Genomic DNA, 27,112 nt, shown 5'->3' on the forward strand with positions numbered 1-27,112 from the left:
GTCATTAGCGTTCCCACAATGTGGGGTATTCTGGGTGACAGATGTGATTATTTTGTCAACAAGTCAGGGAACACAAAGTGAGGCAGAGGTAATTAATGTTCTAAACTGAGAGGGGTCTATGGGACATAATAACCAAATACGTGTGAGACTTACTGGATCTTGATTTGAATGTTTTGATTTGAAAGATACAACTTTCTGTTTGTAAGCCACTAGGAAAAATCTGAATTTGGATTGGACATAAAGCTACTATTACAGTTTTTGGGGGGTGTGATAACTGATTATATAAGAGAATATCTTTTTTACACAAGAGAATAACTTTTTAAAAGATGAATACTGAGATCTCTAAGGTGAAATAGGACATTTGGGATTTGCTTCACATTTTTTTCAGTTAAACTTAAAAGGAAGGGTTTGTTGATGGATGGCAATGCTAATGATGGGGAAGGGAAGATCTACCATCGTTTCAGTGTTTGTTTTATGTTTGGAAATTTTCATGACGGGAGGGGGAATGAAAAGCAAGTTCATGTCCTAAATACAATTCACAGACACTGAAGAATTAATTTCCATGTTTTGCTCCTTCAGGTCAGAAACTGTTCAGATTTTCCTATTCAATTTCTACAGAACATTTGGAAAATCATTTCATTTTGGCTCGGAGTTGGAAACCAGAATTGCAAACACGTGGGTACAGGAGTGAGTTGGGGATGTAACCCCCGCTGTGGGGCAGTCGATGGGTAGCAAGCCATTTCTACCGCACCCGTGCCCACTCAGTCTGCCTGCTCACGGTGCCACGCCACTGTCACAAGATCCTGATGTTCTTGAAGGGTACATGTAGGATGATAACACTTCCGGGGGAAATGAGAGAAGTGAGCACACACAGGAGGAGGAGAGAAACACGGACAGAGGGGAGCACACACAGGAGGAGGAGAGAAACACGGACAGAGGGGAGCACATAGAAACAGACACCTACCATACTCCAGCTGTAGCCCCCCACCAGGTAAATGCTGTCATCAAGCACCGCACAGCCGGGACCACTTCGACCCTCCAGGATGGGGGTTTGGAGTATATTCCACTGGTCACCTTTTGGGTCATAGCACTCCACAAGCATGACGTCAAGGTGGGAGAAACCTAGGGGACAGGAAAAGGCAAACGTGGAGAAAAGAGTGACTCCCACAGTCTATTTAAGGCTACAGCTTCTTTTTAAAGAACCAGGAGGGCTGGAGCTAAGAAGTAAACAACTGTGTCTTTGAAGACATAAATGCATAAATATTAGTGAAATTGGGAGACATGTCGGAAACTTCTAAAAAAAAAAAAAAACACCAAAAGACTCCAACAGACTTTGGGTGCTTTGGATTAACTCAAATCAAGAATGCCCAAGTAGGTATCATATGGTTGATTACATGGGGGTAGATCTTATTAAAATTATTTATTATAACATTATTATTATTATTATTATTATTATTATTTTTGGTTTTTCGAGACAGGGTTTCTCTGTGTAGCTTTGCGCCTTTCCTGGAACTCACTTGGTAGCCCAGGCTGGCCTCGAACTCACAGAGATCCGCCTGGCTCTGCCTCCCGAGTGCTGGGATTAAAGGCGTGCGCCACCACTGTCCGGCTATTATAACATTATTTTAAAAGATTTAAGAAAACAATTTTGTTTTTAACAGTGACATCTGTATACAGAGGGATGGGCATCAGAACTCAGTCTTCTACAGGCTAAACTATATTGCTTTTCTTGACTATTTAACTCTCTTAAAATAATTTAATCAATTAAAATTCATCGTTCAGAATCGTAAGTCTTTCCTAGAACCTGATTATGTATAAACAACCTCAATGATGAGCAGAGAATTTCTCAAGGGTTAAGGTTTGGAGTTGGGGCTCTAAGCTCTGAGGGTCTTCTTCCTCTCTGCTGTCTCCCTGCTCTCCTGTGTGTGTGTGTGTGTGTGTGTGTGTGTGAGAGAGAGAGAGAGAGAGAGAGAGAGAGAGAGAGAGAATATGTGAGTATGTACGAGTGTACGTGTGTATGTTTGTGTGTGAGTATGTGAGAGTGCTTGTGTATGTATGCTTGTGTGTGTGTGTGTGTGTAGGCCAGAGGTTAACCTCAGATATCATTCTTCAGGTGCTACCCACTTTGTCTTTTGATACCATGAAGGTTCCTCTGAGGCTTTTTAATCCCTGACCTACAGGCAGGGCTCCTGCCGAAGAGCCCAGAACCTACATTGTTCTTGGTGACCTTGTTACTAGCCCACTTGTGAAAAAAATCTTCTGAGAGGTAGAAGTAAGAGCACATGGCTGTAACCCCATCACTCGGGAGACTGAGATGGGATCATGGTTTCAAGGCCAGCCTGGGCTACATAGAAGAAAGAGGAAGCTGTACAAATGATACCTTGTCTACTTAAATGCATGCTATGGATATTTTCTAGCTTACAATCTATATGCATACATTAACTAATATCCAGATTCTTCGATCATAGTTGAGAAAACAAGTTCCAAGGAAGAATTTTCATTCCTGAGAAAGCGGACAGGTTATTTGAGGCCACTAATTGCTTATACAAATAAACCAGACAGGCGGTGTTACAATAGAGCAATATGCCCACTGTGAATTTTCTATCTGCTTCAAATGAGCGTATGGGGAGAATTCTAGATTCTGGGCTTCTAGGGCATTGTTTAGGGGCATGTCCACCTTCTGTGTCCCTTGTTCCATACATGCTATAGATCTTGAGTGTCCGTCTCACAAAAGGATATGGTCAGTACCCATCTTTCACAGATATTCTGTATTCTATGTCTTGAATAGGATGACACAACATATAATTTATTTAGGATTCAAACCATAACCTTCCTTTGTCCTTATGTCTCCTGAAATTATATGTATATATAATTATTATTTAATTTATATGTAGATATAAATTATTTTATTTATATGTAGATATAATACACACACACATATGTGTGTGTGTATATATATATATATATATATATATATATATATATATATATATATATATATATGAATGAGACAGGGTATATAGCACAGACTGGCCTCAAATTTGGTATGTAGCCAACGATAATCCTAAATTTCTGATTCCCCTGCCTCTACCTCCTCAGTGCTGAGATTATAGGTGTGAATCACCATGTCCATTTTCTGTGATGCAGGCCTTGAGCCCAGGGCCTTATGAATGCTAGGCAAACACCACCAACTGAGCTACATCCTCACTCGTTTACTTTTGATACATGTATGTCCATTCTTATGTGTGCACATTCACACTTTTTCTTATTTAGAACACTATCTGTCCAATTGTAATCTTGAATATAAAAGTCATTAAGACATATAGGTAAGGTCTTATGAAAATGAAAGGAGAAGAAGTCATGCTTTATTTTGAAAGCCACAGAATTAGTATAAAATATTGAGGTTAGGGAACAGAGTGTGTACTGAAATTGGAAGGAGCAGAAAGAACGGAACTGTGTGCAGCTGGAGACAGTCCTCTTCTATTTTGGGGGTGGGGCAGGCATGGAGATGAGCAGCAGGCACACCCTAGAGCATCAGATTTTCAGCTGAACATGAATTCAAAATATAAATATGAAAGTTAGCCTGTGCGATTTTTTATTAAATTTATGTGTAAATACGGATTAGAAAAACTTTCCACGTCTAACCTACTCTTGGATTCATACACTGCAGTAAGATAAGTGAACACATTGGCTTGACTAGTAATAACACAGGTGTGCCTGTTTCCATAGCGCTCAGGAGCTGGTGGAGATTTTAGAGTTCAGTTTAGACCAGTTTCTTCATTTTTGAGATGAGGAAACCGAGACCCAAAGTAGGCCAGGTAAATTTCAGTACCGTGGGTCTGTTTCCCACCAAATGTAGTGTGATGCACACCCACAAATTTATAAAGCGCACACAACCTGTAAAAGGTTGTAGTTATAAACATATACAGAGAAGGAAAGAAGGCAAGCAATGTCTTTTAAAAATGCCTTAAATTTAAAAAAAAAGCAATTCAACTTGAGAATCATAGATCACTTGATATTCAGTACTTAAAAGAAATAATTCTAAATTTAGACACCATGTTTTGCTTTAAGAAAAAAATCCATACATTAGCTCTGTGAACCTGTGAGTACAGTTCTTTACGACTGCAGCAAAAAACAATTTTCTGGAGGACAATTCATTACGACAACTTTGGAGATAAGGAATAATTTATTTCGCTGGCTTCACTGTTACGACAAATTGTGCTTTTTCAGATATTAATGGTCTTGCTTCTTCCCCTTAGACATCATTATTCATTTCTTTAATGTGCGTGGTAACTTACACATAATCCTATCTGCAGAATTAAAACACAGTAAATGCTCGCTCCAGGGTACTGTTAATTTACACACAGTAGATTGTATTTGGTCAACGTGGTTTTTTTTACATAGTTAACTATGATTATCTAACAAGAAATCCCTAAACAAGGAGCATGCCGTGCAAATGTTAATGGGATAGGAACAAACAAAACAAAACCACAAACAAACAAACAAACAAACAAACAAACAAACAGAAAAACACCTTTCAAATGATTCCCTCCAATTGCGTATAAGCGATCATTCATCACAGCCAAAGTGTGGATGGCACGTTTCGTGTTCATGTCTTGTTTGCGGGCCCAGACATCCATGACAGGGTCATAGCAGTACAACCATGGCACGTACTCTCCATTGTGCACACCCCCTGTGAAAGACGGACACATCTGGGTCAGGTAAGTGCCCCGGACCGTGAACTTTATAAAGAAAAATGGAGGAATGGCTTGCCTGAAATATATATTTTCCCATTGTGCACCGCTCCCGCATGGGCTGCCAGTGGCTGAGGCAGAGAGGACACATAGCGCCACTCGTTCGTGTCCAGGTTGTAGCACTCCACACTGGACAGGTAGCCGGTTTCATTCCTCCCACCAATCACGTATAAATGCTTGTCCAAGCGGCAGGCATAGAAACTGGCTCTCCTGCAATGAAAACAACAGCTCTCAGTAAATCTGTGGGATATCAGTTTTGCAGTGGGGTAAGGGGTACTCAAACAGCCTGTGCAAGGGGGGTATGTCTCCAGAGAGGGCTGAGAACCGGTGACCATTACTGATCTGCCTTCTAAATCCAAGACTGTCCATGGCAATCCTATGCATTTACCCACCCAGTTAGCACTTTTGATGTTGAAATGCTAAGATAGGAGAAAACCACTAATGCGTTGTGCTTGCTCTTTTCTTCTTGCTTTTTATACACTGCTAAAATGTTCATTAATGTTGGGGATGTTTGGTACTTTCTAAGGATATCATAGTTCAGTAAGACAAAGTGAAAAATGAGGTAGATAATATAACAATAATAAATTATCTTGACATTCACTTTCTTTATGGTCCTTCAAGGGTCATTGTTCCCAATTTATTAGAAAACTGCATCATCAAAATTTCTCTTCAATTATCATTTTTCCCCTTCTAGTACGACTGCAAATAGAATAACTTTTGTGAACTTTGTATAGTGTTCTTATATATTTGACTTCTAACATACATATTTGGCTCTTCTAACACCAATTGCAGGAATTTCATCCAGGAAGCTTTTGGTATTGATTCTAATAAAGCTTCTGGATGACTTTAGTTCTCTGTTCAAGAGAGGCTACTGGCAGTGTTTGACTGCTACACTTTCAAAGGCAAAGTGTATGAAATTCATTGAAAGGCTAGGTGACTGATTGAAGGTAGGCCATGATTTAGGAAGGAGATATTGAGAAGCTGGATCTAGACTTTCAGTAGAAGAAATGGAAAGAAGTGAAATGAGTCTGTGTTAATGGAGGTAGATGGAAGACATAACCAGTAAGACATGAGAAGTAGGACAGATGAACGGTTCAGAGGTCTAAGACATTCAGAGTTATGATGGCCAGACCTATGATGACCAGGATGGTATACGTGTGGTCTAGTACTGAATCAATATTATTGGTAAGTGCCAAGGCCCTGAAGGGCATGATTTACGCTGGATTAATTAATAGACTCTATGAAATTGATGCTAAGATTGTTGTGCAGCATCAATCGCAATGTGGACAGTGCTAGAAATTTTTATCAGGTCACGCATAGTATGTGGAGATTTTCAAGGTTCTGTGTATGAAGTATTGAAACATACAACTTATAAAACTAGACTGTCTGGTATGATTTACTAGGCATGTGACCTTTGACATGCTACATAACTTCTCTCAGCCTCAGATTGTTCTCCAGTAACATGGGGACAGTAAGAGAACCTTCCCATGGGGTATGTGCATATGTTCACGTGCTTGTATCAGTGTCCACTATTGTTTATTCTCAGGAACTGTCAGACGGTCTTTAACTTGATAAAAAGTTTTTAAAAGTTGGCTCTTATGAACTCTTCCTATATAGTCCAAGGCTCTCATATTAGTGCTCAGGGCTATAAATATATTGGATTTCAGGAATCTTTATATTTAGAAATATATATAAAGAAGATGGTAAAGGGACCCAAATCTAAACACAAAATGCATTTTGGTTTTATTCGAACTTTATACACTTACTCTTCTTTCAGTCTTTAAACAAGTATTTACATGCACAAAATATTCTGTTTTATAGGATCCACTGAATCTAGTTAGTGCATAGGTATGAGGCCACCCACTGGAATATGGGCCACATGCCTAGAAAACGTGACTCTTCTTCTCCCGGCTGACAACTACCAGTAGCTCTTTAGCTAGGGTTGGGGCTTTGAAAACCCTCCCAATTCGTGCTAGAATTTTAATTGGCTTGCTCTTGTTCAGGTCTTGAGTGGACAAATACAGCTACTGTGAGTTTGTATGTGCAACAGCCACTCCATGTTCAGAAGGCAGCATTTCATAGTACTCCTCTCCATCCTCCAGTTCTCAGAATCTTCTCCCCCCACCTTTAACATTTCCTGAGCTCTGATGGGAGGGGGGTTGATATAGATGTCATTTATATGGCTGGGCATGCACAGTTCTTTATTCTTAGCACTTTTCCCTGTTATGAGTGTCCATACTGGTGATTTTATACGGTCCTTTCAATGTGCTTGTTTTATTGTGAACATGCCACCTGAAGTCACATGTAAATCACACTGGATGAATTTCAGATTACAGATGCTCAGCTTGTGATACTGAAGTGATGGCCAAACTGTCATATTTGCTCAGGTGATTGATCACTAAGTGTAATACTTTTGGAGATGATACTGTGTTCAACTTTTGTGATAGTCGTACATTGTCCTGATATCCATTATTGATCATTTTAGGCTGATATTTTGACCATGTTCTCTTTTCTACATTTCATCCATATTTTTTAAAGAAAATGATTTGGAAGGTGATAAAGAACAGAAACAGTGGAAGGAATTAGATGGAGAAAAATGGGACAAAAAAATTAAAGGTGAGTCAGATTTCGTAAAACGAAGACTACCTTTTGGGTTCTGAAACCTTGATACTGCATGTGTGTGTGTGTGTGTGTGTGTGTGTGTGTGTGTGTGTGTGTGTATCTCATCTAAGTATAAAATTGGGATTTTGAAAGCTGCAAAATAAGGTTCACAGAGCTGGTCCACTGACTTCTTCCACTTGAATAAACAGATTCTAATTGCTTTCTAATGAATATGATCTGTCAAAATTATTTAGTGCTATTTATTTTATTTTCAATTTAAAGTCTTTTATTGAAAAGAATGACAGGGGTCTTCAAAAGACACACATCTCATTTCATTATGAACACAGAGAGGTCAGTGTACTTCTTCTAGATGGTTTTGTGATGGGCATGGAGGTCTCTGAAAGGATCATTTACTAAATGAGTCACTGGTATAGAATTGGACTACTGATTATAAGGAGGAAATGGTCAGTTCTTCTCAGTACTGATCCAGAAGATGACAACTAATCATGATGGATGTTGAGATCGTGAAGAACAGGGGAGCACTCCCTTTGTTTGGGATCGTGAAGAACAGGGGGGACACTCCCTTTGGTTGAGATCATGAAGAACAGGGAGCACTCCCTTTGGTTGAGATCGTGAAGAACAGGGGGTACTCCCTTTGGTTGAGATTGTGAAGAACATGGGAGCACTCCCTTTAGTAGAGATTGTGAAGAACAGGGGAGCACTCCCTTTGGTTGAGATTGTGAAGAACAGGGGAGCACTCCCTTTGGTTGAGATTGTGAAGGACAGGGGAGCATTCCTTTGTCAGTCCGAAGTTTACTTTTCTAGTCTCTATTTCAGTTTTCTAGTTTTGCACTGACTTGGTTCCTTGCCCTCTGACACCAAGTCAGCCTGTCTGAACTGGTTTCTGTTTCAGGCAGTGTGACCCCCTCTGATGATCCACCTGTGCTCCCAGCCCCAGGCACACAGTGGACTTAGGGTCTAAATTGGAAAGAATCAGCAGGTTTCACTTCCTGACTCAAAATGCTATTTTTGGGTAGAAATTCCTACAGTGATGACAGTGAGTCACCCCAGATTCCCTCTCATGGCCAACTTGTATGTTCCTGAAACGCATTACAGAACAAGAGCTTGGTGGTCTGTCAACACTGAGTACCTGCTACAGGCTGAGATGACCAGACTAGATTTCCCCTGCACTCCATAGAAAGAAGACACTTGGCTTGTGCTTTTTTTTTTTTTTTTAAAGAAAGCTTAAGACTATTAAATATTCCTTAGTGGAATCACATGTTGTAAGTTCAAATTGTTCATGTCTTCCTCCTCTCACTTCTCCTTGCTCTCACTGTGAGGAGCAGTATTTAGCAATGTTTCTGAGATAAGATTTTAAAAGCTGACTAATAACCTTTACAAATATACTTTAAACTCTGCTTATTTTAAAATCTTTAAAAGTTCTTGCTAACCTTCAGGGTAATCTACCAATAAGCCATATCTATCTATCTATCTATCTATCTATCTATCTATCTATCTATCTATCTATCTATCTATCTATCTATCTATCTTCTATCTGTGTCATTTATATATCTATCATCTATCAAATATCATTTTTCTATCACTTAATCTATCATTTACCTGTCTATCATCTATCTATTTATGTAGCTACATATTGATCATCTAATTGCATTAAATGATATCTATGCTAAAGCATAAGACTGAATAAGCTTGAATTGTTGACTTATATCATCAAGTTAAAAACAACAGATTTTTCAAGCTGAATATTGTCTCTCACAGTTTCTCCAATAGTACTTAAGTTTGGGAATATTTTGGGCATATTAGCTTCTAGCTTCTCACTCAGTGAAATAGAGGGCTGTTGTTGCTCCTCAAACTGTTTCTGCCCCCATATTTTAGACTAGCTAGGGGTAAAAATGCTTCTTTATTACTAAATATGAAATGCCCATTTTACTTTAAAAATAGAAGTTACCAAAGCATTTCTCTTGTTCTAAGTTTTCAATTTTTTTTCTCTCTTGCTGCAGAATCAAATCCTAAATCTAAGACCAAAGTAGCCAATCAGCATTCATTTTTATTATTATAATTCTTATTAAATGCATTCATTGACAATTTCATGGATGTGTATGATGCGAATGGTTAGTCTTACCCCTTCCCTCCCTTATCTCCCTTTCCCAACTCCTTCCTCCCTTCAAATCCCTTTCCCAACGTTACATCCTTTTGTTCTGTTTTGTGACCCACGGAGTTTAACTAGGGCCCTCCATCTGAGGATGGGTTTGGAGCCGCTCATTGGAGCCTGATGGGCTCACATGTGGGTACACCACTGGAGCTGCCATCAGCCAAACATGATGATGAAGGGGCTTAGAGGACTTTATCCTTCCTTGCTGAACTATTGGCTAGTGGAGGATTCTGGGGGAAAGCAGTCATTGACTTCCATTGTGTGCATTTAAAATTGTATTTCCATTCAGTCTTTTGCTTGTAAATTCACAACTGGAATGCGTGGAATTTATGAGCTCACCCATGATTGAAGTAAGCCTAGAAGCTGTATGTCTAACTTCATGCTGGACAGAAAGGGCACTCAACAACTTGAGTAGACTCTGCTGGAATATTTGATTAGGTAAAATAGCCTAGGAATCCATTCCCAGCTCTGTAAGGGTGATTTACCCCTGAGATGACTTACAACACGTTTCTCTTATTCCCAGTCAATCTGGTAACTTCTCAGCATAAGAATGCCTCAGCAGTTTGGCAGGAGAATAATAGGAACAGGTAGATGAGTAACTTCTGGTTTGATTCATGATCTATGTCTTGTAAAATTAACTTAAATGTTCCAATAAGTATCTCTGATCTTGAGTTCCTCATCTATCTTGGGTTTCTTCCTCCTGTCTTTAACCATCACTTAGAGCACTGGTGGCCATTGGTATTTTGAATGGAAGCCTGGCAATGGTGAAGGCACACTTCATTTGAGTGACGGATCACTGCCTGGGTCAGCCATCCTACAGGAGAGACGCGCTAGAAGGCCACTGGGTGAGATCTGTGTTTTCCTACTCAGCTTGGGAAGAAGTTATTTGCTGTATTGGCTTGATTGTTCTAAATCTTAAAACAAAAAAGAAAGAAAGAAAAAAAAGAAAGAAAGAAAACTTCTTTTACTGAGGACCTGACATGATATACCATAATGACTTCGAGAGAAACGCGAAACAGTCCATCCTGTCAACAGTGGCTGCCAGGCGGTGGCAGACCGTGGCAGGTCTTTCTGTCAGGTCAATGAGCTGCTAAAAATTGTCTAAGTAGGACCTTGCCATGATAGGCCACCCTGCCTCAGAGGAAGTCATTATAGACTATCAAGTAAACAATACACATTCTACAAAAAAATTACTAATTAGGTTTTGTAGCAATACTTTCCATCCTTAGGGGCTCTATAGTGAGATAATTGACCGCGACGTGAGTTATGCCTCCCAAGCTGAAGGCATGAAGGTTAATTATCATGGTGTACAGCCCCCAGCAAAGGGGACAGTGGTGATGAGAGAATGACATCTCAAACGTGTTGACAATTCCTTTGTAAATAAAACTTTCTGGAAAATGAATTTGATTAGAGGGCAAAGTAAGACAGTTATATTAACAATCACCAGAAACTCATCCCCAAAAGAAAGGATGGAGTGTTCTGGAGAAAGACAGCAAGAGACTTGTGGCTCCTGAAGTTTCTTAGGATGTTGATTGACTTGGCAATATTTCTTGAGGCACAGTAGAGAGAGTGAGGGATTTTCTTAAATGAACCCATGGTGCTTAACACACTGTTTGGACATTTCCAGCTTATGTGCAGTCTCCTCAAAGAGTCTCATTTTTTATCTTATTGTTTTGGAGGGTTATTTGCATATGTGAGACAGGGTCTCACGGGACAGCCCAGGCTGGCCTCCAAGTCATGATTCTTCTGCATCAGGCTTCTGAGTGCTGGAATTGTAAACATATGCTTCTGTGCCCATCTAAGGGGGGGGGGGTTAAATTCATTTATGTGGGGTGGGAAGAAGTTGAGCTTCTTAATACATTTAAAAAGATTTGCCCTGTCTTGCTGTAGAAACACCCATTTTGGAATATATGCTATTTTCATGAAGATTGCTTTTAACGGGAAATTTATGCTAAAGATATAATTTGATCTCACTGCAGTCTACTTGAATGATAAAATAGATGTGAAAGGAGTTCATTTTCTGAACAAGAAGGAAAAAAACATAGCCGATTGCTTCTTCTCTAATTCTTGATGACGATGAGGTAACAAGTCGTAGTTTATTATCATTATCTTATTGGGCAATTTACTTGAAAGGAGGTCAAAAGAGTCAAGTGTTTAAACTCTTACACGCATATACATTATCATATGTATCCAAAGACATGGCATCATGACTGAATACAGCTAGGAGAAATAAAGTATCTATCCATACACTACCCATGTTGTCCTTTGATAACTAAGAGACTAGGGCAAGACAAACATTATGTATGAAAAAAACGGGATGGCAATTTTTTGTTTTGTTTTGGCAGACATGATCTCATATAACTCAGACTGGCCTTGAGCTTTCTGATCATCCTGCCTCCATCTGTCAAGGCATGTGCCAGCATGGCCAGCTAGGACTTGTTTTTTTTTAAAAAAGCTAATAACCTATGACCTATTCTTGAAGAGGCACATACAAATGATTTGAGTTCCTGCAATATTAAACTTAAATACAGATTTAAAAATTAAATCTCAGGTTTTAGTGTCATATATTGAATCTAATATTGAATACTTCAACATTTACTATAAAGGCTCTTGTGTCGACATGCAGACCACTGTGAGGATGGTGTTCTGTGTTTTGAGAACTCAGATATACTACCATTGATAGTAACCATATAATTAGTGGTTAAACAATCTGTTCGAAAATGTGATCACTAAAGTCAAAGAAGGTAAGGTGCATAATTTTTTCTCCCTATGTTAGAACAGATAAATGACTTCTCCTCTTTTGTATTGAAAAGGTTAGCAACGTGAGTTGGGAGAACCACGGTTAGTACTCTGCCTCTGTGTCTTTCATGGACTCTGCTCAGCGTTCCTTATCACATAGCACCCATGCATCTGTGCAGCATTGCTACATGTCTCCAACAAAAGAAATCAACACTTACCTTTCTTGCATGGGCGGAAGTTGGATCCAACTATTAAATCGGGGATCATACCGGCTGACGAAATTTGTGCTGTGTTTTCCTGTAAAAACACATTTCAGACATTTAATACTTAGATCCCTTTCTTGATTTGTACACTTCTCTGTTTTTAAAATCTCTGTCGTCAGATGTAACAAGCATGGATTGAGTCAGGGGACCCTCTAGCAGGGCGTGAGAGACCGGGAGGCATTTCCTCAAATGTGTTTCCTTTTTCCTCATTCTTTTTATTGTTGTGGGATGGCTCAACCCAGTCAACCATGCCAAAAGCAAGTATGTTTGCTAAAATTCTTCTTTTTGATCAGAATATTAGTATAATTTTTCCTGGGTTTTGATATTTTTATGTTTTAAAAACAAGAAGCTATTGTCCAAAAAGTCTCCATTTTAGAGAATTCCTTGTGTGATATCTCTGGTTAGTCTCTCTCTCTTTTTTTAAAATGATGTCATAGTTTATTTTTTACCTATGTTTAAAAATTGTTTCTTTTTTGTATTATTTAAAAAATTTATTATTAAGAAATTTTCTATTCATTTTACATACCAACCACAGATTCCCCTGTCCTCCCTCCTCCCGTTCCCCAGCCTTTCCCCAAACCTACCCCCTATTCCCACCTCCTCCAAGGCAAGATCTCCCATGGGGAGTCAGCAGAGCCTGGTACATTCAGTTGAGGTCCAAGCCCCTCCTCCCTTCACCAAGGCTGAGCAGAGTGTCTCACCATAGGCACTAGGCTCCAAAAAGCCGGCTCACGCACTAGAGACAGGTCCCAATCCCACTGCCTGAGGGCAAGCTAAATACCCGATCCCGTCTTTTTTTTTTTTTTTTAATAAATTTTGTTCATAAAAATATTAAAACCTATTTTTTTAGAAAAGTAATGATAACAGCAAACTTAAGAGAAAATTAAAAAAATATTTCCCATATAAGTAAGTCCTGTGCATGTCTAATTCTCCATTATTAGCATTTATTTTTACAGACCCAAGAACCCTACTGTAGTAGAGACATTTGTCTCTCCATGGAAATAACAGCAGCCATGACAATGAGTCTTGTATCATGCTTATCACAGAAGTTCTGTGTGTGCATTTGGGAGATGCACCATTGCTGTGACGTAAACACAAGAGCATTTGCTGGAACGGGAGCAAGCGTGAGTCTTCTGAGCTGCTTAGCCAGCTTATCCCCTCTGTTGAGCTTAAAAAGCACATTAGCGCTTCCAAGGTATTAACATGAATCTTATTTTGCATACATATTGACATCAAAGTGAGAAGTGGAAGTGAAAGAGCATGCTATACTTTCCATGTAGTGCTAGAGGTGGTAACCAACTCACACCTGAGGCCTCAACCCTAAATACTGCCTTTGCTCAAGGTTGGTAACTAGGCACTGAGCACCAGCTGTCACGCCAGAAATAAACAGAATGTGTACACGTGTGTGCTCACATGGCTGAGATATGGTCAAGTTTGAAATCTATTGTACAGACTCGGCCAAATACCATCTCCTTTCATATAAGAGAAAGTGTGCCACAAAGGATGGCTGTCTGGGGTCTAGCCTGAGGGATTAGCTGGAAGGTCACACACTTTGTTGGACTGACAAAAACCAAGCAGGGATTGAATAGGAACTCAGGTGAGGAGTTGTGAAGTCAGCTTTGTCCTTAACCCAGAGAAGCCTACAGGATGTCTAAAGGAGGCTACTGCTAAGCTAGTGGCTGGGTAATGTTACCATTGCAAATTTGGGAGGCGTTAGTTCAGAGTTACTATTTAAATGGACAGGACTAGTTGGAACCATTGAAGAAAAGAGGATGGAATGGGAAGAAAAAGGGTCGAAAGAGTGACCTCTGGGGTCAGGAAAAGCTAAGACAACAAAGGCAAGCACAGCATTTTGAAGGCCAAGTAGTGTTTCTGAAAGAAGGAAGCAAGTAGCTGAGACTAGGAAGAGTGTGTGTGGCCTTGACAAGTGTTGCTTCAGTGAACTAATGGTGGGAAAGCCAGTGGGGACAACCCAGGAGAGACTAAGACATAAGGACAGAGGGGTAAGAGGTGCATAATGCTTTCCAGACTTCTAAAGCCTAATGGAAGACTAAACTAGAAGACGCAGCATCAAGGGAGTATTTTGGCTGCAAGGCAGTGGTGATGCACACCTTTAATCCCAGCACTCGGGAGGCAAAGGCAGGTGGATGACTAAGTTTGAGGCCAGCCTGGTCTACAGAATGAGTTCCAGGACAGCTAAGGTTATACAGAGAAACCCTGTCTTGAAACAAACCAAACCAAACCAAAGTGTGTGTGTGTGTGGTGTGTGTGTGTGTGTGTGTGTGTGTGTGTGTGTGTGTGTGTGTGTAGGGGTGTTTTGGTGGTCATTTTCAATTTTTTAAGCTCAAAAATACTGAAAAGTTCTTGAGCTGGCAAGAAGGACCAAGGAAAAGACCTTAGATTTGTACAGAAAGGGCAACAAGAAGAAATTGGGTTATGTAGCAGTACACTATCCTCAGAAGCTTGTGTGTTGAAGGCTTGGTCCCCAGTGGGCAGTGTTCTTGGGAGAAGATTAGATCTTAAGGGTGCTAATGTCATCAATGGATTATTTTAGTGACAAGCTTATCATTGAGTGAGTTAGTAGTATGTGGAAGGAAGAAACTAGGTCTCTACTAGAAAGGGTGGCTGGGAAAGCGGTCTTTTCAAAGGCGCCCTGGTTTTGAGTAGACAAGAAACTGATAAGCCACTCCTAGGATTCTAGGGATTGTGTGGATGTGGTCAGGAGTTCCTTCCCATGTTGAAGTGTTGGTAGTTCAGGACAACTGTTGATAAATTGGATTTTATCGGGTGATCCACAGAAAGATAAGAACGGTAAGGATGGCCCAGACACTTCAAATAGGGAAGCTCTAACTCAAGTAGACCATGTCCAGAGCTGGTTTTTGAGTGATTTGGGAGAAGGGATTAATTTGTCATAATTTCTCTGCAGGAAAAGATATTATCTTTGGTACTAAAGTTTCAAGGTTAATTTTAAACTGCATCTGTAGACTAAAAATACCCACAGGAGTCAGAACCCATCCACCATGGTTAAGGCTATTTCTCTATGAAGTTTAGTTCAGAATTTCTGTTAGGAAGAAGGGATCTGCCACTTTTGGTATTGGGGCAGAGAAGTGGCTTCATGGGCTGAACAGCAGTGGCACAATCTAGAAGTCTTCATTTCTGGTAGAATGGAAGTGGACTTGACTCAGAGAAAAGGCTCAGGAGAGCCTGGCTTGAAAAGGTTTGAGATGAGAGAGCATCTCCAGAGGCAGGGATGGAGGCATGAAAGGGGTACAGGTGGAGGCCTGGGAAGATAAGAAGGATGGAATTCTGAGAGTGGCAATGGAGATAATGAGCCTTAGAAAAACTGAAAGTGAGTTGAAGTGGGCTTATTATTTACTTTCCTGGGTCTTACTGTTGAGACTGTTCTAGGGGCTAGAGAGGGTGGCAACATATAATGGGATTTTATTTTAACTCCTCTCTTCTCTACCCTCTACCTATCTTCCCCTTCCCCTCTTCCATCCTTTTCTGTAAGTATTCATCTCTTTCTCCTCTCCTCTCCTCTCCTCTCCTCTCCTCTCCTCTCCTCCCTTCCCCTCCTCTCCTTTCCTTTCCTGTCCTCTCCCCTCCTCCCCTACCATTTCCTCCTTCCATTTCCAGTTCCTTTCCTTTTTCTTCCCCACCCCTTTCTCCCTATCTTCTCCTGTCCTTTCTACTCCCTTTCCTTTTCTCACTTTTTCCCATTTTCCTTCCTCTCCCCCTTTCCCTTCATCTTCCATTCCAGCAGGGTCTCAGGAGCAGTCTAGACTGGCCTCAAACCCTGGCTCCTTCTATTCCCCCTCCCTGGTGCTGGGATTCCAGGCTTACCCCACCACAGCTAGGTCTTTATTTTTTTTTCTGACTCTTCCTTCGCTTCTCTTCTTGTGATGATGCCCCATCCCCAGACACCAGTGATGATTATTAGCATGTGAAGAGGAGGAAACAGATGCAGTTTCCAGTCAATGATGTGGAGGAAAAGATTTGGGAAGGAAAACCCCCTCTAAGTCATTTGGGGAGTCAGTTTAAGTGGTAAATGTAAATCAAGTATCTATATATTCTGGTAGCATATATGCATATTAAATGCATTCCTACTATTGGAGTCTACTGTGGTTGACCAGATGAAAAGAACGTGTAGCTACATGCAAAGTATTTATGGAATTGTGGTAGACAGTTATAGTACATAGCCCAGGTCTCTTAGAAACAGATGTAACCATTTCTTAGTTGTAATGCTGGCTGATCATGGCCACAGATACAGCCCTCACTGAATAGCCTGCCTTACCTTCTGCTCTTATCTTCTGCCTGGAGAAGATGGTAGCCAATGACTTTTTAGAGAGCTTTTTATTTATAATACTCTTTTAATTGACAAAGGGAACCAAAGGCTAGCTTACTTGCCTCTGTTATATCCAGTTCCTTTCTGTTTAAAGAAGCCAAATTTCCATCTGTAAGTTCCAAAGATTATAAAAAGGAATATTATAGAAAGAGAGAGCTGCCAGGTCCGTAACTGGGATAACACTGAAAGTAACATACAATACATAAAGCTTTACTAAATTTTGTTCTGAGCTTCCTAGCAGATAAGACAGAGAAGAGACATTGATTGGCACAATCAGTGGTGCTGATCATGCACACACGAGCACACTATGCCCTGGCACTCTGGGCCGACAAGAAACTGCCATGGGAGTCTGCATATGACGTGCACCTAGGTTCCAGTGAGTGTGATTGTGGATGAATAGCCTTTCTGCTAAAGTGTGTTCATGCAGGATTTAAATCCTGGGTGCTGTTTGTTTCAGGTGTAGGTAGAGTGAAACCAGTATTTTCCAGTGGTGGTATATGGGTCTCTGAATTAATTCAGAGATAAAATCTTGATCCTCTTGACTAGAGATAGGAATATCCACTAAATTCTCCCCAACTTCCAGCCTAGTTCTCTCAGATACATTTTTGATTTGAAGTTGAAAAGCAAACAGATAACAAGTTATATTTCCTGGCCATTGCTCATTGAACAGGTGTTGTGTGTGTTGTGTGTGTTGTGTGTGTGTGTGTGTGTGTGTGTGTGTGTGTGTGTGTGTGCACGTGAATGTGTTAAGGGTGTGGTATGCATGCCATAGTATACTTGTAGAAGTCAGGACAAACTGTGGGAGTCAGCTCTCTCCTTCTACCATGTAGGTCCATAGGGATTGAACTCAGATCATCAGGCTTGGCAAAAAGTGCCTTTCCTGGCTAAGCCACCTTGTGGGCCCAGTGTTTTAGCTTTAATCTGGCCCTCCCAAGAATGTTTTACAGATTCTTTGCTTAAATAAGTCCAGTGTCTATGTGATGTGATTACTTATGGATGCTACACAGAACAGGTCCCTTTACTTCTAATACTGAGGTACAATGAAGATATAGAACCCCAAAGCATCTCCTTTGTGTACGGGATCTTTGTGTGTGTGTGTGTGTGTGTGTGTGTGTGTGTGTGTGTGTGTGTGTTTCACGTGTGTGCACTTGCATGTGGATATCAAAGGACAACCTCAACTTATTCCCCTGGTACTGTCCACCTTAATCTTTCAGTAGAGTCTCTCACTGGTCTAGAATTTACCAGGTAGGCTACATTGACCAGCCAGGGACCCCTAGGTATCTCCAGTCTCCTTAGCCTGGTGCTGGGATTACAGCATTCCTACCTTTTTCTTAATTTTTTAATCTAGTTTCTGGGGGTTTAATCGGGTTCTCGTGCTTGCATGGCAAACACTTCATTGACTGAGCCTCAGTCCTCTCCTGCTTTCTTAATAGTGGACGGTCTGGCTTGTTTTCCTTTAGGATTTTCTAGAACGAGCAGATGTTACGATTTTTACACAATTTGCCTTGGTGCAGATGCTGAAAGAGAGCATTCACAATAAAATATATGCAGTCTATGTAATTTCAGTGGGGTGTTCTGGGCTTTTAAAGTAAAAATGTGTACCTGCAAGCTGTTTTATGGTTTCTCACTCATAATTATCTCTCTAACACAGAAGGCTACAGCTGTGGCTCCTTCCTCACTTGCGAAGTTTCAAAACACATCACAATCATTTTGCATATTCTGCAAGACACAGTGTTCTTGTATTTGGCTTGGGATGTGTGTCGAAAGGTTTAATTTCATTTAGGAAGGAATCACAGTTATGGGAAAGAGGGTGGACAACCTACGGGAGGCACACAGGTAAAAAGCTGCAGAGAAGACAGGAGGTGCACTGGGTTTTTGGTCCTTCCTGCTGCAAAAGAACTTGAACCAGAGTTCCATGCTGCATGAGTGAGAGAATGCTTATAGCAACCTTGTTCCCATATAGACAGAGTGGGAGGAGAGTAGTGGGTGAAGATCTGAACAGCTGTAGCTAACTCAACCTTCCCCTGGGAGTCCTTGCTTCTGCTTGTGGCATTTCTCAAGGGATGGATAAGGACAAGGGCTGGGCATCACTGTGAAGCTAAGTCCCTGGGGAGTTGGCACTTGAATGCTCTGTTACATATGTCCTCAGCTAGCTCCATTCTCCCTCTCTCCGTCAGATGACCTCATGACCTTTTCCCGTGTTGCACAGAAATGTATTTTCAACACTAAGTATAAAAGGGATGGATAGTAATCCCTTTACATTGTGTACTTGTTCAGCACTGCTGTGTTCTAGTTGAGTGGTTCACCCAAAGCTCATCTCCATGGTAAAGGTTTGTTTCACAAAATGACCGTATTAGCAGATGGGAGGTTTAGGAGGTAGACCTTTTGGGAGGTCCTAAGTTCTTCAGAGCCATGTCTTCAGATATTGTCAGATCCTGCCTATCCTCTCTCTTTTTCTGCCCCCATTGAAGGTATAACTACGTTTTGCTCACTCCATCACAGTGGGCCATCATCCACTGACCCCATTAGAACTGAGTACACAGTTTTGTACCTCCCAAAATGTGAACTCGGTGAATCTCTTCTCTTTAAAGTGAGTTGCCTCAGGTATTTCGTTGTAGTAGCACAAAGCCGAGTTGTACAAAGCAGCTATGATTAAAACTGTTCAATAGTTACCATTTGGATTCCACTGGTCCTCTCCACCCAACACGAACAGGAAGTTTTCTACCTCGACAACGCAGTGGTGGGCGCTGTTGTAAGGCATAACTGGAATCAAGAAAAAAGGACATATAAAAATTTCCAATACCAGCTTACCAACTATGTACTTCATCAAACTGTATAAACCATGAGACTCCATCAACAGGCAACAGCATGGCTACCCACCACTCCTGTGAGCCACACACATTCTGGCTCAGTGGTGTGCTCCCAGCAGTTTCAAGCCCAACCTCTTTTGATTAATTTTACATAATGTTATTCCACAGATTAGTCAAGAACAACCTGCATGCGGCTTTCCATCCTTGAGCTCTCCTCATCGGCCCGATGGGGGATAGGTTTCTATGGCAATGACTGACACTCCCAAATGGTCAGGGCTGGCAGCTACTTCCTGAAAGAAGTAACTCTGAATAATGCGGAACCATTTGCTGGCAATCTTTCCCCAAACAGACCAGGGTGCTGGGTGGCTTTCTACTCCACAGCATTGAGCAGGCTGAATTTCCATACAGTTTTAAGTTTTTAAATTAAGGTCCTGCTGATTTAATGCCTCCTCCAAATGTATACGCTTAATTTCCTGTACAATGTCGTTAGCAGCACAATCACACATTTTCCATCTATCTGCATCAGAGCTCTTCTGTAACAAAGATGAGAACTGTCAGGAGCGTCGTGCATATCCGTTTTCCTCCACTCTCGTTTTTTCCCCGGCACCTAGCTGCAGAGGCTGTGAAGAGGGGTGTTATTCATAAACCCCCCAGAGCCAGGTTTCTCTGTCATTTGCATCTCCTTTGGAAAGTCATGCCGTACCAAGCAGGGTGTTGTGTAGTATTGGTCTCTGCTGGGATAATATCATAGGGTGATTGTGGATGTATGCGGCATTAGTTATCATAGGACATGCGGTGGTTTGGGCCCAGTGACACCAGGAGGAAAAATGATGTCCTTGTTCAGCTCATCATATGGGCACCTTAAATCTAGGTGAGGACAAATGGGGAGGTGAAGTGCCTGTTCAGGCAGGGAACTTATTGCTTGACACGGATCAACAGAGCACTTGAGAAACCAGTGCAGTGGGAAATCAATATGAATCCCAGCCAATTCTTACTCTGAGCTTCTTTGCCAATGTGGAGAGAGAGAGAGGGAGAGAGAGAGAGAGAGAGAGAGAGAGAGAGAGAGAGAGAGAGAGAGAGAGAGAGAAAACCTATCTTATACCTGACTTATTTCGAGGGCTATACATACATCTTTCATGTCATTTTGCCTTAATTATCTCCTAGCTCTCTCAGAGATGACTTCTACTGGCTAATGTATAGAAATAAAAACAGTAAGGACCAGGCATGGCTTTGAGAATGAGAACTCAGGAAATAGTTCCATAAGTGCATCTGTTAAGTCTCTAACTAAACTACCCAGAGGTTGTAGGAATTCTGATTCACTAGTTAATTAATATTTACTGTGAATATGAATGTCTTCTGAAGTTATTAGCCACGAGAGAAAAAGAATTTGTATGTATATGCCTGATTTAGGGGTTGAAGAAAAGGGGTCTGAAGTGGCTTGTGCTGTCTATGAGTTCCATCAGGGACGTTATCATCTTAAGAACGTCCTTAGACCCCCCCAATCCTCTCTTTAATCTTTGGAGGATGCTCTTGACTGGTAGATCTTGTTGAGCCATGACTCCGAATTCCTTGGTGTAGGGCTACCTATTAGGTTCACTGAGCAACTAAGTTTGATTATGTTTTGAAGCTGTATTTTAAAGTCAAATAAATGAAACTGTTGCAGTTTCGATAATGAGGAAACCTTTCGCAGCCTACCAGAAAGGAGACTGGGCTACCCTGGGGTACCCCATCATGTGCTGACTGTCGCAGCTTGACATAATGCCCTCTGACCTGTGTGGATTTACACAGTATTAGCTGCCATCACATGCATCTAGTTGCGTACTGTGACACTGTGCAGAAAAGTAGAAGCCAGCAGCTCAGTTAACTCACTCCATGGTCGGCCACCATGCCTCATATGCTTTACTTTAACGTTTTGATTAGCTCGGTGTCCAATTCTTTTTTTTTTTTCAAAAATGAAAAATTAGTATTTTCTTCTCTTTAACCATAGGCCAGCCTCATAATAAGACAAAAGCTCTGAAAATGTACCCACACTTGTGTTTGCTCCTGCTCTGTATTTGTTCCCATTCAGGCAAAAATTAGTGAAGGAAATAATACACGATTTGTTCTTAAGCCTCTTTCTCATTTGATTACCCCCATTGTTCTGCTTTGTGCCAACAAATGAAGCTATAGCTTTAAGCTAACTCCTCAAAATCAGGGCAAGGGAGTTCCTTCAAGTCCTGATGGAATGGGTTTGTGATGGTCTTCTTTTTTTCTCCACATGTTTTTATTTTTGTTTGACAATCTTGCATATTAGATTTCTTGGTTGGGCATTTCAGTATTCACATTCTTGAATTATTATCCTTTCTGAATTCTCGCTGTGAAACGGAAGGCTATAAATAGACACAAACGACTCTTTGAGATTATCACTGAATGTAAAATGCTCTCAAATTTATTACAAATCAAATATTTGATCCATGTTTGAATTTTGAAACAGTTCTAATTCCTTTGACTTCCGATTAAACCGGAAGAAAAGCAAGAGTAGGTAGGGCAAGGAACAAGAGCCAGCCTCCCACTGCACCCCGCACACCCATTCTCTTTTAAGTCACCCCAAGGCCACCCCTTCTCCTTCCCAGCCTTCTCCAGCGGTGGACACCTGTGTGTGTGCACAAGCAGGTGGTGGAGGAGGTTGGCCCTCCGTGTTCGTGCACAGCCCGCCCTGAGTTTTTAGCGTGTCAGTCAGTGAGTTAGAGGGAAAAGGGGCAGAGGAGCTAATCAGGATGAAATGAGATTAAAGGCTGTCTAATTTTACAGCAACTGTGATCCATCAGGCACTGTGAAAGTGACAGTGGAAATGAATGATGGAGACAGACAGGTGGGGCTGTACATTCCACTGATTTATCCTCAAATGCACTGGGCCTTATTTTATTGAGTGAACACGACCGCATTTATCAAGCCTGTCATCTGAAGCCACTTCCCTCCATTTAAAAAGGTCACTTTACTCTGAGGGAGCAGGAGAGAGGCACTTTCAAATCAGATTTAAAATCGAATAACACATGTTTATAAGGCCCTTCTCGAGGAGTCTCAACTTTATCTCACACAAACGAGTCGTGCTAGAAGGAAAAATGGGGTAGAAGCCAGAAAAATCACAGAAGAAAATGCTCTGGTCACCTGAGGGAGCACTTCAATGGGTCTCTAAATCTGAAGCAGTTTATACCATTCCCACCCCCCCACCCCCGCCTCTTCCCATGCCAAGCACCTGAAGTTCTATTCTGATCTGAGGAATTCAATAAAACATTTGCTAATATTTAATATTTTAAATTAAACAAGTAGAAAGCAGTAGGGTGATACCGTGAACTTGTAAACTCAGAGAGAGCTAGTCACAGTATTGACCCTGCAAATGACTGATCATCACATGTAAAGCAGATGTCAGCAGTTGCTACACATGGGATCTCTGCTACAATGAACTCCTATACCTGTTAATTGTTTTCCCACGATTTTAAAGCCATATAAATCTCAGCCACACAGGCTTTCCCCCGCCCCTGGACCACTGCAATAAAATGCTTGAGGATGCTGTGCACAAAACTGTACCTGGTTGAGAAGTGAGTATTGGATCCTCTTTGTGTAATGTGTTGCTTTTTGTGATAATAACCACCATTTACCACTGACCATGCGCCACACGTTAAATTGAATACATAATTATGTTTGTGTGTTTACTGCCATTATATCTCTGAAAATATGTGTGTTTAGCACTTGCTATTCATTTGTTCCCATTTAGGCAAAAAAAAAATCAGATGTGTTGACTGATTTATGATATTACAATATATAGTAAAAATACACAGTAACAGATAATGTCTCTACCTATATTTATTTACATGTTTCATTTGATATGTTTAGCTGTGGGTCAGACATGACTCAACCACCTTATTTCTAGGAGAAATACTGAGGCCTTGGAAGGTTAAGTCACTTGTTGAAGGTCATACTCAGCTAATGAATACCACAGCTCTACTGAAAACATGGGAATGTCTGGACCCCAGTCCACGCTCTTATGCATTTCACTCTACTGACTTTCAATAGGTGTGTTCAGCCAACCAGAAAATAATTACTGAGTACCTGAGTGTTCAATGATAGTGTCCCTGAAATTCATATATAATTTTTATACTGCATCATACTTTAAAATGCAAGTGCTACTTTAAATTATCTTCCATACATACAAATATTAAAGAGACTGGTTTTCTTAAAGTAACATTTTTTATTAGCATGTATTAACTGCACAAAGTAAAGGGTTTCGTTGTGGTGTTTAATCCATGAGCATAGTGTATTTTGATCCTAATTGTGCCCTGTATTGTTTTAATTTTCTATCTCCCTCTCCCCCCATTTCCATTTGTATATCTTAAATACCCTGCCTTTTACTCTAATGTCAATTCTTCCCTACCCTCTCTGTATTCCATATTTGGGAGAAAACACATAACAACTGTTTTGTGAGTCTAGCCTCTTTCCCTTAACACAGTGATCCCCACTTCTGTGTTTTTTTTCCAGCAGGTGACACAGTCTGTTCCTTTTGAATGAATAAGATTCCACTGTGTCTATACACTACATTTTTTTATCCATTGTCTGCTGTTGGGCGCCCAGGAGATTCCATGACTTGGCTATCATTGCATCAGCAAGTATGATTGGTACAGGTGGCTCTGTTCCATGTTGCCTTTGATGATTTGAGGGTGAATATCTGTAAGTAGTTGGATCTTATGGACATTTTATGAATGAAGTGTAGCACAAATTCCAATTGGTCTTAATAATAAAAACCTGGAGTATGATATAGGGGTAAATGCTGAAAGATCAGAGAAGTAAGGAACAGCCAATGTCACCTCTCACCTCCTCAGACTGAAAAGGGGCTGAGCTCTTGTCTCCACCTGCCTTATATTCCTCTCTCTCCAGCCATATCACTTCCTGTCTCCTCTCTATACAGACTTACAGACCTCTATGGTTAACTAATGGCTAGCTCCACCCTCTGATCTCCAGGCAAGCTTTATTTGTTAGAGCACAAACTAAGTATCACCACAATGAAGACCCTCTATTGACTTCATAGTGGCTGGACTAAGTCACATCCTTATCAGTGATATATAATTATCCCTCCCCACACCCCCAGCCCTTACTTCTAGCACCCTCCTCACATTTGTTGTTTCTTGTCTGCTTGATGACAGTCACTCTGACTGGAGCAAGATAGAATCCCAATTTCATTCTGACTCGCATTTCCCTGATGGCTAAAGGTTGAACCCTTTTAAAATCTGTTTATTGGCCACTGTATTTCTTCATTCAAAAAGAGGCTATTCAATTAATTTGCCTACTAAAACTGAGTACAATTGCTTCAGGGAGTCAAAACAACAACAACAACAACAAAACATACCAGCCCAGGAAGATAGGTGGAGTCTACTGACAATGGTTTTGACTATTTTTAAGCAAGTAGTGCCTGTTTCAAGCTTGGATATAGATTCTGGAGTACCTGGGGCACAGGAATCCTCTCGTATTATAGCAAGTGTCTAGAGAGCTTGCTTCTGTCTATGAATGCCTTATTCTCCTAGAAATGCACATTAATCTGTCTCCTCCAGTGTTCTAGCTCTAGAAAAAACAGGCACCTTCTAGTGGGAAGCACAGACATTGTTCAGAATTCACAACATTCGTGAACATCCCGTGAGAGGTTGCTCGGAGCCAAGCCGAGAATATGGGGTTCCCAGTTCAATGGGAATTGGAGGCTTGTTTGTTTAGATGTAACAGTTATGGGGGCCTTAATTTCCTTTTGGCTTCAGATAAATAAGACTACAAACCTGTCCAAAATTGCATATTTTAAGTTTTTAGAAAATCAATTATGTACTAATATATATATATATATAGTTTTATTTACCATATGAATACATGATATATACCTATATGTATATATGCATATGGTAAATACAATTATGTCTATTAGTGTATATATTTTAAATAACTACATTAAATATGCTATATTATATTGAATATATTAAATATATGCATTTTAAATAACTATGTGTTCCTGAACCCTCTCCAGCTGGTTTTCTGTCATGGAGGGCATTACTGAAACTGTGTCCTTGGCTTTTCCTTTCAGAAAGATTGCACATATTAGGCTTATTTATTTGTATGTTTATTTAGTGGTACTTGTTATTGAGCTTAGGCCAGGGTGCATGCTAGACAAGCATTCTACTATCAGGCTATGTCCAAGCCATTTCTAGTTCTTACTTTTTGTTTTTAGGCAGGGTCTTACGAAGTTTCCCAAACTGTCTTTAAACTTGCTAGCTTCCTGCCACCATCTCTCCGGTAGCTGAATCTCAGGCCTGTGTCTGGGGGCATTTCTGCTCTAACAAACAGAAGCAACATCCTAAGATGCACTCTTCAACATTTTGTCCTTTTGTACTAAAGGCATGTCCATTCACTTGTCATACGCCGTGAGTCTACTCCAGACCAGGCAGAGCTGTACTTGCTAGGAGTCCTGGGAACAGAAGATGTCCCCTCGGAGAACACACATCACACACAATAAAACAAGCTTTTCGTCTCCAAAGTTAAGCGCAGTGAAGATCAGGAGATCAAGGCTGGGGTGAGGGAATGAGGAAGGTGGGGAGTTCTGACAGAGGCTGGAAGGTGACCTTTTTCTGAACGACCAACTAGATGACCTCCAGGAAGAGAAGGGATTGTAGTGAGTGAAGACACTGTGCAGGGAGCAGTAGCAGGAATAGCAAGTGAGGAGGCCTCGGGGCACTGGCTGGAGATGTCTACAGAGCAATAGGACACCAGTGCAGTGGAATGTGAGGCCAGGTCTAGGACACAGATGCAGAGCAGCTCACAGGATGCTGGAGGGCACTGCCAGAGGACAACACTGTTCCTGTCTTCCCTGCGTCTTTTGCTCGTTACTGATGGCTGTTTATTAATGTCTTCAGAAAACATTTACTAAATATTCTTTATGTGAAGATACTTTCCTACTGATAATATGGCAATGAGTGAAGGTCAAATACCCCTGCTCTCAGGGTTCGTCATCCCTGTCTCACAGGGAGAAAGAACACAAACTAATGGAGACAGTCAAGACCAGCAGGGCAGATGAAGGTCTTTCTAGGCGAGTGATATTTAAAGTTTAATTTAAAGAGTCGGAAGAGGCTACCTGTCAAAATGCAAGGGAAGGGAGTTACAGAGGTTCAGACATAGGATGGGATTCATGGGTCTGAGAAATAGAAAGAACTATGGGTAGGGAGTGCCTAAGAGAAGGGATGATGTCAGCAGTCAGCTGAAGCCTGGCACGGGGGTCATGATGAGTTAGGAAAAACGTTGTGGATCTTGTTCTAAGTAGGATAGGAAGACATTTGAGGAATGTCAGGGGAAGGATGAGACATCATTTAGGTTCCAAAGCACCACCTTGGTTAGCATTGGTCAGAAAGAATAGAAAAGGA

At 40.9% G+C, this 27,112-nt stretch overlaps 1 protein-coding gene across 1 annotated transcript in view; it reads right to left on the reverse strand.

The window, feature by feature from the left end:
- The window catches only part of Klhl14 (kelch like family member 14), a 104,084-nt gene that overhangs the window by 2,434 nt on the left and 74,538 nt on the right, over positions 1–27,112 (reverse strand). Inside the window, exons 3-7 of the mRNA XM_059246188.1 lie at positions 19,549–19,638; positions 12,486–12,564; positions 4,774–4,964; positions 4,535–4,693; positions 965–1,122 (exon numbers count right to left, since the gene is read on the reverse strand). Of these exons, the coding sequence (XP_059102171.1) occupies positions 965–1,122; positions 4,535–4,693; positions 4,774–4,964; positions 12,486–12,564; positions 19,549–19,638 (677 nt within the window). The remainder of the gene's footprint in view (positions 1–964; positions 1,123–4,534; positions 4,694–4,773; positions 4,965–12,485; positions 12,565–19,548; positions 19,639–27,112) is intronic.

This window comes from Peromyscus eremicus, chromosome 19 (assembly GCF_949786415.1).
Source record: "Peromyscus eremicus chromosome 19, PerEre_H2_v1, whole genome shotgun sequence".
NCBI lineage: Eukaryota > Metazoa > Chordata > Mammalia > Rodentia > Cricetidae > Peromyscus > Peromyscus eremicus.